The sequence below is a fragment of the Notamacropus eugenii genome, chromosome 7 (genome assembly GCF_028372415.1).
Source record: "Notamacropus eugenii isolate mMacEug1 chromosome 7, mMacEug1.pri_v2, whole genome shotgun sequence".
NCBI lineage: Eukaryota > Metazoa > Chordata > Mammalia > Diprotodontia > Macropodidae > Notamacropus > Notamacropus eugenii.
This window is the reverse complement of record NC_092878.1, coordinates 54,328,207-54,347,996: the sequence shown is the minus strand read 5'-3', so window position 1 is coordinate 54,347,996 and position 19,790 is coordinate 54,328,207. Positions and strand designations below refer to the sequence as shown.

General features: G+C 37.3%; 1 protein-coding gene across 9 annotated transcripts in view; it reads right to left on the bottom strand.

The window, feature by feature from the left end:
• TP53BP1 (tumor protein p53 binding protein 1) overlaps positions 1-19,790 on the bottom strand; it is a 120,904-nt gene that overhangs the window by 77,868 nt on the left and 23,246 nt on the right. For all 9 annotated transcript variants that reach the window (XR_011970593.1, XR_011970592.1, XM_072624733.1 and 6 more), the window contains 2 exons: positions 13,251-13,450; positions 8,749-10,207 (listed from right to left, as the gene is read on the bottom strand). Coding sequence is in view for 7 of the 9 variants with exons in the window: in XM_072624733.1 (XP_072480834.1) it covers positions 8,749-10,207; positions 13,251-13,450 (1,659 nt within the window). In the remaining 2 variants the exon portion in view is untranslated. The remainder of the gene's footprint in view (positions 1-8,748; positions 10,208-13,250; positions 13,451-19,790) is intronic.

Sequence of the window (19,790 nt, the reverse complement as noted above, 5' to 3'; positions counted from 1 at the left end):
CCATAATAAAAAACCAAAGAATAAGTGATACTTTCACAAGAAAAATTTTTTAAACAAAATAAAAGGAGTATAGGACCCAAAATCCTGCAATTTACACCATTTCTCCTCAGGTTTGAGTTTTCCTCAAGAGGCACATGCTGGACTATTCATTTGGATCACCGGGTCACAGATTTAGCGCTGGAAGGAACCTTACAAGTAATTCAGTCTCAGATTTCATGGTCTCAGGACCCCTCACATGTTCAAAAATTTCTGAGGACTCTCCCTAAAGAGCTTTTGTTTATATCGGTCATATCCACCAGTCTTTACCATATTAGAAATGAAAACATCTTAGTATTACTATGAAAATAAGGATCTCAGGGATCTCTCGGACCACACTTTAAGAATTCATGATTTAGTTCACACCCCACCCCAAATACTACAAATGAGAAAACTAAGACTCAAAATAGTTAAGGTCACATAAATAGTAAGCAGCAGAGTCAGGATTTAAAATCCAACCCTCTTTTCTATCACACCAAACATAGCGTTACCGTTGTGGTAGGGGAAGCCTTCTCACACCGAGTTTGCTAAAAATTGTCCATACTCATATCTGATATATTCTAAGTTTCTCATAGCATTTCTTCCCTATAGTTAGAATTAAAACCATCAAGTTCTTTCTTCCCCAGATCTCCATAGACTATGTTAGCAGATTGACTGATGGCCTTAAATGGGCTTCTTTTATAGAATAAGGAAGAATTAGAAGTGGGGAAAGGAGGAAGAATTTAATACCAAATGCCCCAGGCACTTGGAAATTTACTATATTTCTAAAGCCTCTCAAGAAAGGTAAATCCATAACCATTCATTTAGCCCAATTCAGTGTTGGGTACACTGATGGAAAGCTCTCTTTTATCTCTAACCCCTTGTTAAATATAAACTCATTTCCTCTTTTCTTATCCTCTGGGAAGATGGAAAACAGTTGGTCACCATTTGTTCTTATACTGCAATAATACAATATATTGTATATAATAATAATACAATATATTCCCATAATGGGAAGGACCAATAGTCCAGCTATTCTAATATTTTGTGTCTGATGGTAATACCAAAGAATAATTTGCGGGAGAGCATGGTTACATATATTTATCTATATATACCTATATAGATATCTTTCAGTCATATCAATATGTAAATTACAGTTTGCCTTAATTTATTTTTAGCCTGGCACTCATGAAATAGTTTATATCAACCCAGGAGTTACTTAAAATTTTTTTTTTGCCCAATTACCCCTTTAACTAGTCATATAAATTAATTTGTGTAAATGCGCAATGTAGTGTGTGAAGTATTAGTACTTCCTTTGTTGGTTTAAATCTATATTCTGTCCCTTATTTTTAGTATTATACTGAGATTCTAAATAATATAAACAATTTTTCCAATTATTTATTAGAAGTTATTGCAAGTTCAGCTTTGTGGCTGCTGAGCTTTTTCAGTCTTACCTGACATGTTGTGACCCCATTTGGAGTTTTCTTAGAAAAGATACTAGAGTGCTTTGCCATTTCCTTTTCTAGTTCATTTTACAGAAGATAAAATGTAGGCAAGCAGGGTTAAGAGACTTGACCCGGTTCAGACAGGTAGTACGTGTCTGAGGGATGGCTCAGGAGGAGAAGTGAGGCTGGTGACTTGCACAGCACTCCCTCACTCAAAACAAAGTCAAGAGAAAGTCATGTCATCATTTCTCTGATGTCATGGTCCTCTTCAAAAATGGAGGACAAGCACAACAGTGTGTCTGAGGCCAAATTTGAATTCAGATCTTCCTAACTGCAGGCCTGGTGCGCTATTCACTCCAGCACCTCAGCTACCGTTTACAAGTTCACCTTATCCATTGTCTTAATAATTTTGCAGATTTCAATCAAAACTAGACTTCTCAGGCTTTATATTTCCAAACTAAATAATCAAATAGATCAATGAACTGGGAAAACCAAAAAACTAGAAAACCAAAAATTTTAAAACCAAAATAGAAATTCTAAAAATCAAAGAGATTTCAAAAAAATTGAAAGTAAATTAAGGAAACAATTTTCATTAGGTTATTCTCAATAATAAAAAGACTCTCTATATTCCTTTACTCACTTTCATTGCCTTTCTGTGGACATTCTTCAGTACTGTTTGTCTACTGAAATGCAGCAACCAGAGTTCCAAGTGGTATTAAGAGTAGGCTAAGATTGTTTACTTTGTTTCTAAATAATCCTCCTAATGATGTCCAACATCTGGTTCTTTTTGACTAGAGTAGCTAGCACACTGCTAGCATGTCACAATATCCTAGTTACATACGTCATAAAATCAGAAACTTGCTGATTTGTAAGGAATCTCAAAAGTCATCTAGTGCAACCCTTATTCAAACATAAATCTGTAATACTCCCAATAAGTAATCAAGTCTATCAAGGCTCTACTTGAAGACTTCCATTGACTGAGAGCTCAGTAACCTATCCCGCCAAAGCCTATTCCATTTGGACCGGGACTTGTTAGTGTAATCTTTGAAATCTTTCTTTTATGAAAGAGCTTTAAACCACTTCCATGTAATTTCTGTGCAGTGGAAATTCCATTCCACCCCAGTCTTGCTCTTTGAGGCTATGAACCAAATCTAATCCCTCTTCTGTATAACAAGATAATGCTTTAAATAGTTGAGAACAGCTATGTTGCTGTCCTACCCCACCCAAGTTCTCTCTTCTTCAGGATAAATAGCCCAGCTGTTTCACCTGATCCCTAGTGGCAATTTTCCCCTAAAAAACTTCGGCTTCTTAGCCTTCTGTTCTCCAAATTAAACAGTCCCAATTTCCTTAATTTCTCACCAAATACAATTTTTCAGCGCTTTATTTGGATTTATTGTTCTAATGTGAACCCTTTAAAACTTTTTCTCAATATTCAATCTCAAAACTGAGCATAGTTGATTCAAGACTTCATTAATTCAGAATTTATGAAAATTCTGAAAAAGGTATGCACAAGTTTTTCTATGAAGAAAAGATTTGCTACAGCAGATCAATATTAAAAATAAGCTCAAGAAAAATGCTTTAACTCCTTAAAAGAACTTTTATTAAGCATCTTAAAGTACCTTAGAAACTATGATAAAAAAAGTGAACATAGAAGGCCTAACATTTTCTTAGCCTAATCACCGAAATTCAAACTACTGTACTTATGTAATAAAACCACACATCTTTTAATATACATCCATCACAGTCCTCAAATATGTATGAAGCACCTAGTACATATCCATGACAGTGCTAAGCACTGGGGAGACAAAGAAGGAAAAAAATCCCCTCTCTCCAAGAGCTCACACTTTACAACAGGGGAAACCATGCAAACAACTGTATACAAACAGGATATACACAAACTATATTAGAGACTATCAAGAGAAGAAAGGCAGTAGCATTAAGAGGGATGTGGAAAGGTTTTCTGGGGAAGGTAAGATCAAGAGATCGAGATGAAGAAGAATAAAATTCCAAGCCTGGGAGACAAGTCAGTAAAAATGCCAAGTGGAATTATGAAGCGTCATATGGGAGGAACAGCAAGGAGGCCAGGGAGAGGAATACACAAGGGCCTATACCAAGGGGGTTCAAGGGTCAGAGAAGGGACAAAGGCAGAATCAACAAGACTTGGCAACTGATGAAATATGATGGGGTTAGAAGGAAAAGAGGAAGTAAGGGGAAAGAATAACAACCAGGTCAGGAGTCAAAATAAATGGTGCTCTTGATAGTAGTATGTAAGTTGGGAATAGTGGAGGCTTTGGGGAAAAGAGAATGCCTTCAGTCATGGACATACTAAGTTTAAGATGTCGACAGAACACCCAGTTTGAGATGTCCAAGAACGGTCAACAGAAAGGTTAGGGCTGAATAAAGAGATGTGGGAATCTTAAGTATAGAGACGATAGCTGAACCCATTGGAGTTGGGAAAAATCACCAAGCAAAATAGCAAAAAGAAAGAAGGGAAGAGCCTTGGGCATCACCCACAATTAATGGGCGTGACCTGGATGAAGATACTGCAAAGGAGATGAGAAAAGACTAGAACAGGGAAAGACCTGCAGACAAACCAGCAGACTTTTATCATAGATCAAGTGCAAAATGATAATGACAATGAAGGCCTGTACCAGGGCAGCAGCAGTATCGGAACTAGATTGGATATGGGGGGTGAGAGATAGTAAGGAGTCCAGGATTACACCCAGGTTTCAAGTTGGAAGTACTGGGAAGACTGTGGTGCCCTCAACAGTAGTAGGGAAGGCAAGGGGAAGGGGAGATTCAGAGGGCAAGAAAGTGAGTTCTGTTTTGGATATGTTGAGTTTAATATGTCTACTGGATAGCTAGTCTGAAGTGTTTAAAAGACAACTGAAAATGCAAGAATAGAAGTCGGCAGAAAAGTAAGGGCAAAATCAGAATCACCAACGTAGACATGATCATTACAGCCATGGGAGCTGATGAGAAGACCAAGGGAAGAAACAGAGCTATAAGACAGGGCCCTGCGGGACACCCACGGCGACGCGCACCTACAGCGGCGTGCCACAAATGAGGATCCGGTAAAAGAGCACAAGGAGGGATCTAACAGATGGAGGAAAACCCTAAGAGGGCAGTGTTAAAAAACACTTAACAAGAAGAAAGTACTAAAGACAAAAGTGCTGCGTCAAACTCTCCAGAAAGAGGTGAAGAAAAGAAAAAAGCCAAAGAAAGATGAGTGAGAAATAAAATACTGGGTTACACAATTTATTCCAAGCAGTTACTCAGTATCCCTTACCATAACTAGTCAAAATTCTTTAAATTATACTCTTAAAAAAGAGCCTATTTATGTAATTAATATAATGGAAATATTGCCCAAATGTCGAATATGCCTTTAGAAACTCTAGAGTTGGCTTCACAGAAACATTATAGTGCCAATTTTCTGTCTCTTACAAATATTTTTCTAATTACACTCTCTCACATAGCACTGCAATGATATTCATACCTCAAGGATCCATGATTTTATTGGGAAGGATACTCTATCCATCCTCACAGACTGCAACCCCTTCAATGGCTTAACATATGATCTTTTAGTGAAAAAGGAAAAGATAAACACTTGGGCAGAGCCAAGATGGCAGAACAGAGGCAGGGACATGCTCAAGCTCTTCCCCCAAATCCCTTGAAATACCTGCAAAAATTGACTCTAAACAAATTCTAGAGCAGCACAAGCCACAAAATGAAAAAGTAAAACTTATTTCCAGCCCAAGACAACCTGGAAGGCCAACAGGAAAGATCTATTGCACTGGGCTCAAAATGGAATGCAACCCAACTGCCAGCACAGACGGACTGGAGCAGGCCTCAGGGCACTGACAACTGCTGTGATTTCCAGATTTCTCAACCCCAAAATGCCAAAGACAGCTTTAAAGGTCGGTGAAAAAGTTCTCTCACCTGGGTGAGAGGAGAACATGGTCTAACCCCAGTTCCCAGGGCAGCGGCAACCACTGCTGCAGAAGTGGCGCTTCTGGAGTTCTCAGCCTACAGACAGTAGGGGAATTGAGTGCAGATCTGAGTCTCAATCATGAGTGGTGGTCCTAGGGTGAGGAGGAGCACTGGGGTGAGAAAGAGCGCTGAGGTGGCAGAGCTGGTGGTGGCTGTGCAGAGGGAATCCTACTCACAGTTCCAGGGCAGAAAAGAGTGCTTGTGATTGCTCACAGACCAGAGCACAGGTCAGGAGAGGAGTGAACACCTCTCCTTGATTATACCACTTTGGAGGAACTGAAAACTTATGGGTGCCTAGAGATATGTCAGAAAACAGTTGCTGCACAAAACCTCTGAAACCTGGGATAGTATATCCTCCACTTAACAAAGAGCTCAAAAGTCAAGTAACTGGCTGGGAAAATGCCCAAAAAGGGGAAAAAAATTAGACTACAGAAGGTTACTTTCTTGGTGAAAAGGTATTTTCTCCCATCCTTTCAGATGAGAAAGATCTAAGCATACTATCAGAGGAAGACATAAAAGTCAAGGCTTCTACATCCAAAACTTATAAAAAAAAATATGCAATGGACTCAAGTCATGGAAGAGCTCAAAAAGGATTCTGAAAATCAAGTAGGAGAAGTAGAAGAAAAACTGGGAAGAGAAATGAGAGTGATGCAAGAAAATCATGAAAAACAAATCAACAGCTTACTAAAGGAGACCCAAAAAGATAACACCTTTAAAAATAGACTAACCCAAATGGCAAAAGAGGTCCAAAAAGCCAATGAGGAGAAGAATACCTTAATGAAGGAGAAGTTTCAAAAGCTCACTGAACAGAATAATTTGTTGAAAGAGAGAACTGAATTCAGAGAAATTAATGACTATGAATTAAACCAAGCAGTTAGTAAACAAAACCAAAAATTTGAAAAAATAGAAGATAATGTGAAACATCTCATTGGAAAAACAACTGACGTGGAAAATAGATCCAAGAGAAACAATTTAAAAATTATGGCACTACCTGAAAGCCTTGATCAAAAAAAGAGCCTAGACATTATCTTCCATGAAATTATTGAGGAAAACTGCCCTGATATTCTAGAACCAGAGGGCAAAACAAGTATTGAAAGAATCCACCAATCACCTCCTGAAAGAGACCCGAACAGAGAAACTCCTAGGAATATTGTGGCCAAATTTCAGAGTTCCCAGATCAAGGAGAAAATACTGCAAGCAGCTAGAAAGAAGCAATTTGAGTATTGTGGAAATACAATCAGGATAACACAGGATCTGGCAGCTTCAACATTAAGGGATCAAAGGGCTTGGAATGGGATATTTCAGAGGTCAAAGGAACTGGGACTAAAACCAAGAATCACCTACCCAGCAAAACTGAGTGCAATACTTCAGGAAAAAAAATGGAATTTCAATGAAATAAAGGAATTCCAAGCATTGTATTCTTGTTGAAAAGACCTGAGCTGAACAGAAAATTTGACTTTCAAATACAAGAATCAAGAGAAATATGAAAATGTAAACAGAAAAGAGAAGCCTTAAGGAACTCATTGAAGTTGAACTGCTTACATTCCTACATGGAAAAATATTTGTAATTCATGAGACCTTTTTCAGTATTAGAGTAGTTAGAGAGAATTTATATGTGTGTATGTGTATGTATATCTGTAGGTATGCATATGGGTGTGGATGGATAAACAGACAGATAGGCAGATAAGATAGATAGATACAGAGGAAGAGGAAGAGAGAGAGACAGAGAGACAGAGGGTGAGCTGAATATGGAAAATACCTAAAAAATAAAATTTACTGTTGAGAGGAATGTACTGGGAGAAAGAGAAAGGGAGAGGTAGAATGTAGCAAATCATCTCACATAAAAGAGGCAAGAAAGAGCTTTTATGATGAAGGAGAGGAAGGAGGAAATGAAAAGGACTAAGGGAACCTTACTCTCATGGAATCTGGCTTAAGGAGAGAATAACACAAACTCAGTTGGGTAGGGAAATTTATTTTACCCTACAGGAAGGCAGGAGCAAAGGGGATAGGAGAGGGAGGATAATAGAAGGGACATCAAATTGGGGAAAGGGATAATCAGAAGCAAGTACTACTGTGGGAACAGGTAAAGAGAGAAAATGGAATAAATGGAGGGCAGGACAGAGAGAAATGTGGTTGGTCTTTCCCAACACGACTGTCATGGAAGTGTTCTGCATGGCTACACATGGATGAGCTATATTGAACTGCTTGCTTTCTCAATGAGGGTGAGTGGGGAGGGAGAGAGAGAATATGGAACTCAAAGCTTTAAAAATTAATGTTAAAAATTCTTTTCATGCAACTAGGAAATAAGATGTACAGGCAATGGGGTATAGAAAACTATTTTGCCCTATAGGAAAACAGAAGGGAGAGGGGGTGGGAAAAGGAGGAGGATGATAAAAGGGAGGACAGACTTAGGGGAAGGGGTGGATGGGGTACATGCTGTCCTGGAGTGAGGGGTAGGTAGAGATGTGAGGAAATTTGGAATTCAAATTCTTATGGAAGTTAATGTTGAAAACTGAAAAATAACTATATTATGTATTAAAAAAGAACCCCGATAAACACTTAATAGCCAACCTGGCATCACCAAGCCCATACTGGAAGCCTTTTTCACATGAAATGACCTGTCAGAGCTTATAATCCCACTAATACAACCTTTGAAAAATTAAGAATACTTCAGCACTATGATGATATGTTCTTATTTGCAGTCTCTCAGTAGTATGCAACACAGCTCAAAACAATTTATAATCTTGAAATAGATCCCAGAAGAAGTATGGACATTAAATCTTTCAAGTCTTAATTTCTAAGATTTATATATATGTTAAATCATACTTAGAAACTTAGTCTAATACTCTTGAAGAGAAAACAATTATTAGCAAATTATTTAATTAAGAGCCTATCTGTAGTTCTATGAAGATTAAGTGAATATTTATTATTTCTAGATGACTCAACTGAAAATACAGTATAGCTGTGCTCCCTACCCCACTTCCACAATTTCTCCCCCTAAAAAAAGCAAGGTAAGTACAATTTATACGTATTTGTGAAATTCAAGAACCTTTATGACTATAAGGCAGCCAGAATTATAGTCAGTAAAGACAACCTCTGATTAGAAAAAATGATTATTTTTGATAACTGGCTAATTGTTATTCCGTTTATTAATATCTGTTCCACTTTAGAATTTAGCTCCAATAATAACCTTCAGCCCTCTATTCCCACCTCTCAAAAATCAATTCTGGTTAAGCTTCTCAATCCATCAGCTGAACGAGTCAAACAGTTCCCATTCGTATCTATGAATCGTACTCACCATTGGAGCTTTCACAGGGGCTCTGAAGACAATGGTCAGCGGCTTTCCCAAGCTGCTGAGTCTTTCCTTCACTGCCTGATTCCTCTATAGTATCCATTTGCGAATGTTTTATTAATAAATTGTCTGCTTGCCCTGGAGATTGTGGCTGCTGCTTCTCCTGTTCAGTTCTCAGTATATCATCTACTCTTTCTAAAGACACTGGAGAGTGCTGAGGGTTCTCCTTCTCAGTAAGTGATTCCAGATTCTCGTCAGATTCTTGGCTCTTCTCTCCCTTAGCATCTAGACTGTTCTTAGCACCCAGTTCTATTCCTGGATCAACGTCCACACGAGAACAAGTATCTTCGTGGGCCTCTTCTCCCACAACAGGCTGAGAGGCAATATCAGCTGAGGACTCATCTTTTGTGGCTTTCTCTTCTACAATGACACCACAGCTTTCTGAGGTGGCCTCTCCCCAAGCCTCTGGGTCCTTCTGTTCCAGTTCTTCATCATGCATTTTCAGTTTTTTTGGAGAATCACTACCACTGACACTAGTATTAACTTCCATAGCTCCTTGGTACTCTTGATCTGGGATTTTTTCTTGGAGGCATAATCCTGGTGACTGAGTCTGAATCAGAGAGGGATGGAGTGGGCTACTCTCCCTGTTTTCTTTCTCTTCTTTCTGCCCCTCCTCTTGACTTTCACAAGGGGTTTCAGGAATTTCTTCAACCTCAGAAATTGAAGACCTCTCCTCTGTGTGATATTCTTTAGCCTCCACAGAGACCTCCTGATCTAATGCATTTAAATGGGCCTCAGACGCAACAGCCTCAGATGAAACAGCCTCAGATGGAACAGCCTCAGACGGAAGAACCTCAGACGGAACAGCCTCAGATGGAACAGCCTCAGACGAAACAGCCTCAGAGGGAAGAGCCTCAGATGGAAGAGCCTCAGAAACAGCCTCAGACGAAAGACTCTCAGAAAGAAGTACTTGGCTTCCTGAATCACATGTAAAATCAACACAAACATGTTCCATCTCTTCTCTGGTTTTGCATTCAGTGGCTGAAATGATCATTTCATTTGTAGTTTTTACATCATCTTCTGTCTTTTTACAGTTTGCACTCAGCTCTTCTTGACTGTCTTTTGTTTGGTTCACTAGTACACTAGAATCTTCTGTGGGACAAACTTTAGATTCCAGAGTTTGAGATACAGGTTGTGTATCTTCAGTCTGCATGTTCTTAGCATCTTCATCGATCTGCTGAGAGGTCAAACTCTCCATCTTTGTAGACTGGCTGCAATCACTTCCAGAAAGCATCAGCTTACAGGATTCTCCCATCAGTGGCTGCCCAAGATCCTCAGTGGGATTTTCTTCCTCAGTCTGTGAGGTCTTAGAGCACTCCACTGTGAAAGAGGAATTGTATCTATCTTCAGTGTTCTTTTCATCACTTGGTCCCTGCTCCAAACTTGGAGATGGAATAAAAATGTCCTAAGGAGAGAAAAGGTAATAAACATTTTTTTCTTCACATTCAAATTACTTTGTTCATCTATAATTCACATCAGAAACCTACATCTCTTTTTATTTAAACTAGAAACCAAATAACTGAGTTTATAAGCACTTTGCCCATGATCACAGGGTTAAAAAAGGTGTGTTTAGGAAAAAATCCCAGATTTGTATATCAATCTTTTTCTCAAAACAAAAAGCTATTTCCTCCTCCAGTTCCTCTTGCCAAATCACAGACATGAGTAAAACAGAATGTATATAAGATATTTTTAAAGATAACAGACTTCTCCCTTGGAAGAAAGGAAAAACATTTAAATATTTGACTACATATGTTTAGAGTTCCAATACAGCGTCATACAGCTAAATGGGCACTTTAAAAATAATGATGGTGAAGAATCAGCACGCACTTGTGTGAATTTTACTAAAGGACTCTGTCTTAGGAAGAGCGGTGATTGTGAAACTCAGAAAGTACATGACTCCTTAAACACAGAGTAAACCGTTCAGTGAAGTTCTCATTCTTTCACAAAAGAGCAGTGCAACCATCTTGCTTCCCAGCATTATGGCAGCTGATGAACGTCACTACGCTGATCACAAATCAAATCTAGGACAGATGTCAATTCTAAAAGATTTTTCTTTTGCTGTGCCACTCTGAATTTGAATTCTGAAAATTTGTATGCCAAGCAGGCGAGGTATGAATGTGCTATTATTTTAAAATTATAACATCTAACTAGGAATCAAATAAGATTACAAGACAGTCCATACGTACAATATCAGTCTATATTTCAGCGCCTTGAATTTCTTCTTTGCTCTTTTGGAAAATACACAGCTAAGTCCTAAATACTATGAATAATAAATCCCCTAAAGTGTTTGCATTATTTGAATACGCACTGCATATTTCCACTGGGCTAGAATAAATAATCAGAGTTTACATAAATATAACTTTGAATAGCACAAATGCAAACAGGAATTCCATTATTTGCACTAACTGGGACCTGACTGTAACGGTCACATATCTGAGAGCCTGGACAAACACTTTTTTTTCTCCCCTTTTTTTTTGCGAGGCAATCTGGGTCAAGTGACTTGCCCAGGGTCACACAGCTAGTAAGTGCCTGAAGCCACATTTGAACTCAGGTCCTCCTGATTCCAGGGCCAGTGCTCTATCCACTTCACCACCTAGATGCCCCTTTAGACAGACACTTTTAACAACTACTTTTAAAATACATTCCTTTTGAAAATGTGTTTAATAGGAATGTATGTGTAGAACCTATATAGAATTGTATGGGAGGGAGGGGGAAAAGAGGGGAAGTGAGGGGGAAAAAAATCTAAGATATATGGAAGTCATTGTAGAACACTGAAAACAAATAAAATAATTTAATAAAAAAATATATATTCTTTATCTGCCTCCACCTAGTCAAAATATGCCTCATACTCTCCAAAATAAAATCTCACAACTTTATAAAAGAACAAATATAGGAACATACCCCATTTTAACACTAATAACTGGACTGGGAAAAAAACCAGTTAACAAAGTTACAAAGGAATTCCAATGAAATTCTATAAGTGCAAGCTATAACATACTGCTCTAAGATGACAACATAGCTCAGGGATATGGCTTATGAAGCAAACAAAACTTCTAATAAAAATAAGGACCATGCAAAAAGAGACATCGAATTAAAAACTAAATTCCTTTTAAATTTCATCCAAGTAAATGTTAATGAGCTTGGCATATAAAATTCCTGCAATGAGAATCTAGTCATTAAATCATTAAGTTGGGGATTTCTATATTAGCAACAGCACTTCAAATAGAGCAGAATCTAGTGAGTTCTGGATGTCATCACAAGTGCTGGTCAGGGAAGGCCATTCCATCCCTTGGTCACTTTTGGTCCTCATGATCCCTTGGGGGCAACATCAGCACTACAGCACATACTTTAGTTGAACTTCGCGAAGACTGTGGATGAGGAATAATTGTGGATTGCAAACGAATATCCAGGATTCAATCTACGTAGGTCAACATCCAGGGTCACCTTCAATCCAGACCAGTCAAGACCCAAATTAACAAAAAACAGTACCAGACTGCCCTTAAGAAACACTCCAAAAAGCATTTATTAGACACAGTCAAAAATACATTCAACTAACATTTTACTTCCCCTTGCCAATAAATTAATATGTATATTAATCACAAATAATGTGCCAAAATCAATATGTATATTAACAAAAACTTGCAACATCCCCAAAAGAATATCAGGAGTATAGCTGTTAATAATATACTCTTCCTACAGTACATTGTAAGTCACAAAGCTCGTCTGTAAAAAGCATTGTAAAATAACTTATCTTAATTTCACTTCTTTACAACTATCTTTTATAATCAGAATTTAAGTGATTTTGATTCAGTAGTCTGAGCTACATAAACATGCTAATGAGGCAAAAAAAAAAGTTTGGCCTTTTAATTGGTAACAAAATAAATTCTGCTGATACTAAAATATATATATATATATACGTATGTATTTTAATTAAACAATTCATTCTGTCTCTATGTAGTTTTGTGCTTTCCATTTTCCACTGTTAGTAGTCTGCACAAGATGAAGTCCTTTCAATAAAATACACATCTTGATAAAATTTCTTAGAGCTAGAATTTCTTTACGTGCTGTCCCATTCGTGCTATTTCCTGATTGCAGATGCACACCACAATGCATGAAATACCAAGAGCAGAGGTTCTCCTAGCAACGCTAAAATAACTCTTCCATCGAGTTGTGAAAGAATAAGCACTTAGATTGAACAGATTCATACAGTCACTTAGATTAAACTGAAAACCTTCATTTTTGTATTTCATGATTTAATGCATTAAAATTTAAAAGTTGCACCAATTAAGCTATTGGACTGTTTGCGTTTATCTGTGTGAAAATATTCCTGTAGTATATGTACATATCTTATTTCCCCCAATTCCTTCCCCACCATGAGGCAGCATGATAATCTGAAGAAGACTTATGTGGCGAAATAAATGGGAGTGAGCACCCCTGGAAATACTTACATGAGAAAAGTCAGGCTGGGATGGGACAGGAAGTGGCTCAGAAGTGAAGAGGGGTGTGCTCTGGGATATCGGTGTTGAGGTTTGAGGGAGCACTGTCTGTTCAGGGGGAGGATTTTCTACCTCCATCGCTTCTTCTTCCAGGGAGTTCTTTAGAATATCTCCTTCCTCCTCGGGCATTACCGACATGTCCATTGGCTCATCTGATTTTTAAAATGGAAAACATATTGCAAGAGTCAGTCACCAACCAATGTAATTCTTATGCCACCTCCAGTTTAAGACAGGAGCCACTCATGCTATTAATAGGCTGTGTGCCACAAGACTCTTCCCCTCCTCAAAGCGCATTAAAGAAGAACTTAAAAAACACTGCTTGTGCCCAGATTTCATGGAACTCAGACAGTGCAGTATTTATTATTTGTACTGTAAGAACAAACAAAAAAAGAGGGGAAATGACTAGAATTTGCTCCAAAAAAACCATATATTCCTAAAAAAATTTAGATGAAAACTAAATTAGTACTAATTCAAAGCAAACTGTTCCCCTGTGCAAGTAATTAAATGAATTTTAATGAAGGTGGTTTGGGGCAGTATTCTGCCTAAGAAAGTAGCTCTTACTAGTGTCCTATTTGTACAACTGCTTGAACCGCCAAACACTTTGAAGAATGGCAAGTGAGTTCCCCATTCTTCCAAGTGGATGCCGCGTACCCTTTGCTGAAACCAGTTACGACAGAAGAAACACAGACACAAAAACTAACATCACACAACAGCTGTGTGCCTGCCGGTGCTCCAGGAGCACCGGCTAGCTCTCCGAGTCCTTGGGATGCATACAGCACTAACTGTCAGGCATATTACAAAGAGAGGCCACTCTGCCCTTGTGTCTAGCATGATGCCAAAAAGAGAAATAAACTAGAATAGAACAATCACTTTGGATATTTACTTAAATAAATATTCACTTGACTCTAGCTTCCTCTTCTCCATAATCAGTCTTCTTCAAGAAATGACCATGACCTATTCTAGCTGCTGCCTAACCTGAACTGCTCTAGAACCTTGCTCTTGGTTAATCCAATTACACACCCTTTCCAAAATTTACCCTTGCTAAACCAGTTTCCCAATGAAATGCTGAGTTACCCTAGATTCAAACCAAAAAGCATTTAAGTAACTTGTACGTACAAGGTTCTCTACCAGCTGCCAGAAATAAAATGACAGTCGTGACAGAAATTCAGGGTTGGAAGGGACCACAGAGACTATCTAGTCCAATCCATACCTCTACACAATTCTCACAACATCCTCAAGTGATCATCCAGTTTTCACTTGAAAACCCATAGTGAGGGGGAAGCCCAATACATTTTTAGAAGACTTTTAGGGAAATGATGTTTGAAAGCACCAATGTAGAAGCCACTGCACTCACCAGACCTCAAACTATATTATGAAGCAGTAATCATCAAAACGATTTGGTACTGGCTAAGAAACAGAATATTAATACAGAAGCAGGATCAGGAAGCCCCTGAAAGCAGTGGCCAGGTGTCTGTGATAAATTCAAGAACATCCATCAGTTGCTAGATAAAGGACTCCCTATCTGACAAGCAGTCCTGGGGAAACCACAAAACAATTTGGCAAAAATTAGGTTTAGAATAACATTTTACACCATATGCTGACATAATCTCAAACAGAGTATGAACCCTAAATATAAAAAGTTATATTCTTTTTTTAAAAACCCGAGGAGAATGGAAGGAGGAATGTTTCACAGACATGAAGAGAACTTTAGGAAATTAGAGAGTACAAGTCTCTGGCAATTACTGCATCGGAACAAAAAGGCATCTGCACACTTCTAGACTGTGCGTAAGGCCTTTCCCAAAACTGACCGCACAGCATAAAGATCTCAACAAAAATGCAGAAAAGCAGAAATACTAAAAAGAGAATTTACAGACATCAGTAAAAGTTATATTCAATAGAGGTCCCTTAAATAAAGAATTTTAAAATAACTGCAGATTAAATAAAATAATTTTAAAGAACCGGAAGGTCAAAGAACAAATTATAAAAGTGATAGAAAATTCTATTAAATGACATGACAAATACACACATTTATAGGTTGCAGTAATAGCAGTTCTGAGGGGAAAATCTGTATCTTTAAAGAATTCTATCAACAAAAGGAAGGTCAAATCAAGGAAGTGGGCACGCCATTCACAGAATTTCAAACACAAATCAAAAATCCCAAGCTAAATGACAATGCAGGAATTCTGAAAACTAAAGAGATTAATAAAGTTGAAAGCAAAAAGGCCACTGAGTTGATAATTAAAATTAGGAGTCCTCTCCCCGAAAAAACCCTAAAAAAAAGTTAGCTAACCTAATTAAAAGACAGAGAAAAATCAAACTGTTCATGTCAAAAATGAAAAAACTTACAACTAAAGAATAAATTAAAAACTTTTGTTCAATTATTTGTTAGCGCAATGTCAGAGAAAATCAATGAATGCTTACAAAAATACAAAACACCCAGATTATCTGCTAAGTAATACAATATCTGAAATACGAACTCCCAAAGGAAAAACCCTCCATAAAGATTCTCAAGTGAATTCCACCAAACATTCAAAAATAATCAATTCCAACATCATAAAAACTGATCATAATAAGAAAAAAAAATCCAATCTTGATGACTCAAAATGAGAGAGAGATGAAGCAGAGAAAGAAAAATGCAAACTAATAATCCCCCAAAATATGGATAAGAAAACCTTTAAAATTAAAATAAAAGTAAAACTACAACATATCAGAAAGACCAAGACGACCAATCTGAGAGTAAACCAGGAATGCAGGAGCTATTTAAAATAAGGAAGACTGAACCATGTTAATAATATCAGAAATAAAATCTACACAATTACTCAGCTGAAATGAAAAAGGTTTTTGACCAAAGTCAACACCCAATTCTACTGAAAACTTGAGAAACGAATGAATAAAGTGATCTTTCCTTAGTAGAGTAAACAGCAATTATCTAAATCTAAGAGGAAAAGTAAGCCTTTCCAATAAGACTAGGGATAAAGCAAGGACACCCATTATCATGATCATTTAACGTAATGCCGACTCTAGCAGTAAGAAAAGAAGAAGAACGTGAGGGAAGGAACAGGCAAAAAGAGAACAAAAACATCATTTCTGAAGAAGAAATGGCATATTTAGAAAACCCAGAGTGAACTACAACATTAACAGTTAATAACTTCAGCAAAGTTGTAAAACATAAGATACATCTATATAAATCCTAAGTATTTCTATTTGTTACCTAGAAAGATAAAATACAGCAGCAAGAAGAGCTAACAAGAGAAACTCCGTTCAAAATCACTGGAGGAGCTACAATACATTTGGGGTGCGCGTCTTCCAAGACCCACCCAGAGACCGACTGACTACGTGAACGTAGAAGTAAAGGCACATCTATATGTACTGGCAAAAAAAAAAAAAGATGCATACATATGTAGGGAGCTAGATCACACACACGCACACGCGCACACACACACATACACGCAAACACATAAACTGCACAAGGGTAGGTTAAGCCAATACAACAAAAATGCCAACCTTAGCTAAATTAATTTTTATTTAGTCCCATATCAAACTACCAAAGGATTACTTTATAAAACTGGAAAAAAATAACAAAATTCGTATGAAGAAAAACATTGGCCAAGAATCTCAAAAGAAATTGGGGGATGCTGGGGGGCGTGGGGAGAACTGAAGAAGCAGGGAAGTAGACTTAGCAACACCAGATTTCCAACTCTACGCTATAGCAGTAATCCTCAAATTAATTTGGCTGTGGGAAAAAAGAGACGTGGATCAGTGGAACAGATGAGGTACACAGCACAAAAGCAAACAAATACAACCACACAGTGCAGTTTAGGGAAAGGCCTTGCTCTCTGACAAAAACTTCTGGCAGGACTGGATAGGAGTCCGGCAAAATTAGATTTTTATCAGTACTTCATACCTTATACCAAAATTAAGCTCCAAACGGGTACCTAACAGATATGAAAAGTCGTATTTAAAAACAAATTAGAAGAACCAAGGAAAAAAATTACCTTTCCTAACTATGGAAAGGATAAGCCTTTATAAAGTAAAGTGATAGGATCACACAAGGTTAAATGGGGAGTTTTGATTATATAAAATTGAAATTTTTTTGCATAACAGAATATATAGTAAAAGTTATGAGGAAAAACATGAAACTTGTGGGGGAGGGGGAACCTTTGCTTCAAATGTCCCTGACAAAGGTGTCAATTCGAAAATAGTTAAGAAAGTGGCTTAAATTTATAATACACTAACAGCCACTCATTAATGGATATATGGTAAAAAATAAAAATAATAAGCAGTTTTCAGAGGAAGAAATTCAGTCTATCAACAACCAAAATAATGAGAGAAATGCAAATAAAAACAGGTCTGAGATCCTACCCCATACCTGGATTGGCAAACATAAGAGTTAAAAGAGGAAAATGACAGATGCTAGAGAAACTGTGGGATAGCAGAAATGTGAATGCACGGTTGGTAGAACCACAAATTCATCCAATCATTGTAAAAAGCAATTTAGAACTATGTCTTGAAAATTACCAAATTCCAAATACCTTTCAACTTTGCTCTAACACCTACTACATAGATCCATACCCCAAAAAACCAAATAAAGAGAAAAGGGATCTCTACATGTACAAACATATTCATAGCAGCTCTGTTCATGGCAGCCCAAACTGAAAACCAAGGGGGTTGCCCTCCTGTTGGGGAATGGCTAAACAGACTGTGGTATATAAACATAATGGAGCATCATTATGCCTAAGAAATGATGAAATGGAGAATTTCAGAGGAAATTGGGACTGCCTTTATAACGCACAATGAAGCAGATAACCAGGAGAATAATTCATATGACGATACAAACATTATATGGAAGAGCAGCTGTGACAAACTTGAGAACTCTGATCAATACAATGATAAACCACAACTCCAAAAGCAGGAAGATGACTGAGAGGTGAGGAACCTGAGACACAGTGGGAGAAATAAATTTTTTGAATCCAGTTAACATGGAAATTGCTGTACTGTGTAGAAACGAACTGAGGAATTTATTTTTTTGTAATATATTTATTTAGGAGGAAAACATTTTGAGTTGGAGCAAACATGGTAGAGACAAAAGGCTTTTGCTAAATTAAATCAAAAATGAAAGAATAAAGGGGAAAACGTCAAGTAGGAAAAATATTGGCCTCAAATATTTACAAGGACAAGTCTCATATCCTTCATACAAATATATACACATATATATGTATGTGTGCGTATATGTATGTATATGCAACTGACACATATATAATCAAAAGAAATTCCCCAACAGAGAAGGGGTCAAAAGATACGAATACACACATTCCTCAAAAGAAAAATTGCAATTTAAAAATAACCACGTGGAAAGACGCTCCAAATGATCAGTATTCAAAAAAACATTAAATGAAACAATTCTGAGGTTTTACCTCACACCCTACAATCTGAAAAAGATGACAAAAAATACAAGAAAGTCACTATAAGGACTGTGGAAGACAGGCACACAAGCACATCATTTGTGGACTATGAACCGATCTAACTGCCCTGCACATCAGTCTGGAGCCACACCAAAAAAATGACAGTGTTTCTAGCCTCTGCCCCAGCCATTAGAAATACATTGAAAGGAAGTGAAAGATACAAACAAAGATCCATCATAGAACAAAACTTCATAGCAGCTCTCTTTGTGACAGCAAAGGCAAGAAATAAAACGATTGTCTGTTAATTGGGGAATGGGTGAAAAAACTGTTTTATGAGTATAATTGGAATATTATATGCAGTAAGAAATGGCAAGTAGAATTCAGAGAAACTCAGATTTCTATCAACTAATTTACAGTAAAAATAAGCAGAACCAAAAGAATGCTACATTACTACAAATGTACATTGCTACAACAACAAAAATTAAAAGATGAGTAAAATAAGTCAGATTAAATGAAAGAAAACTGGCACTGAAGGATATATAAGGAAACGGTTACTTTCTCACATCAGAGAGGCCAGAGCAGAATGTTACATACAGTACCAGACACAGTCACTTTATTGGGTGTTTTTGCATAATTGCTTTTTTTACAAGGGAGAATTTAATCTGGAAGAAGGAAGGTGAGGCGGCTATTTTCAGAAATGGCTGATACAAAGACAAAAGGCATGAATAAAATTTATTTTAAAAAATAAAATACAAAGGAGTCCCAAAAGTAAAAGAGTTTTTGAAAGTCTTTTTTTTCCCTTAAAAAATAACAAAATCCTTTTGGTTTGGTTTTTCTCACGGTTTTTTTAATTCACCTATGCAACATGACTAATGTGAAAATGTGTTTAATTAGAATGTATGTGTAGAACCCATATAAGACTGTTTGCCTTCTCGGGGAGGGAGGGGAAGAAAATTTAAAACTTAAAGGAAATGTTTGTTGAAAATACAACTGATCTAAGACAAGTCCAAAAGATTCATGATTGAAAATGCTCTCCACATCCAGAGAAAGAACCACGGAGTCTGAGTGCAGATCAAAGCAGACTTCTTTT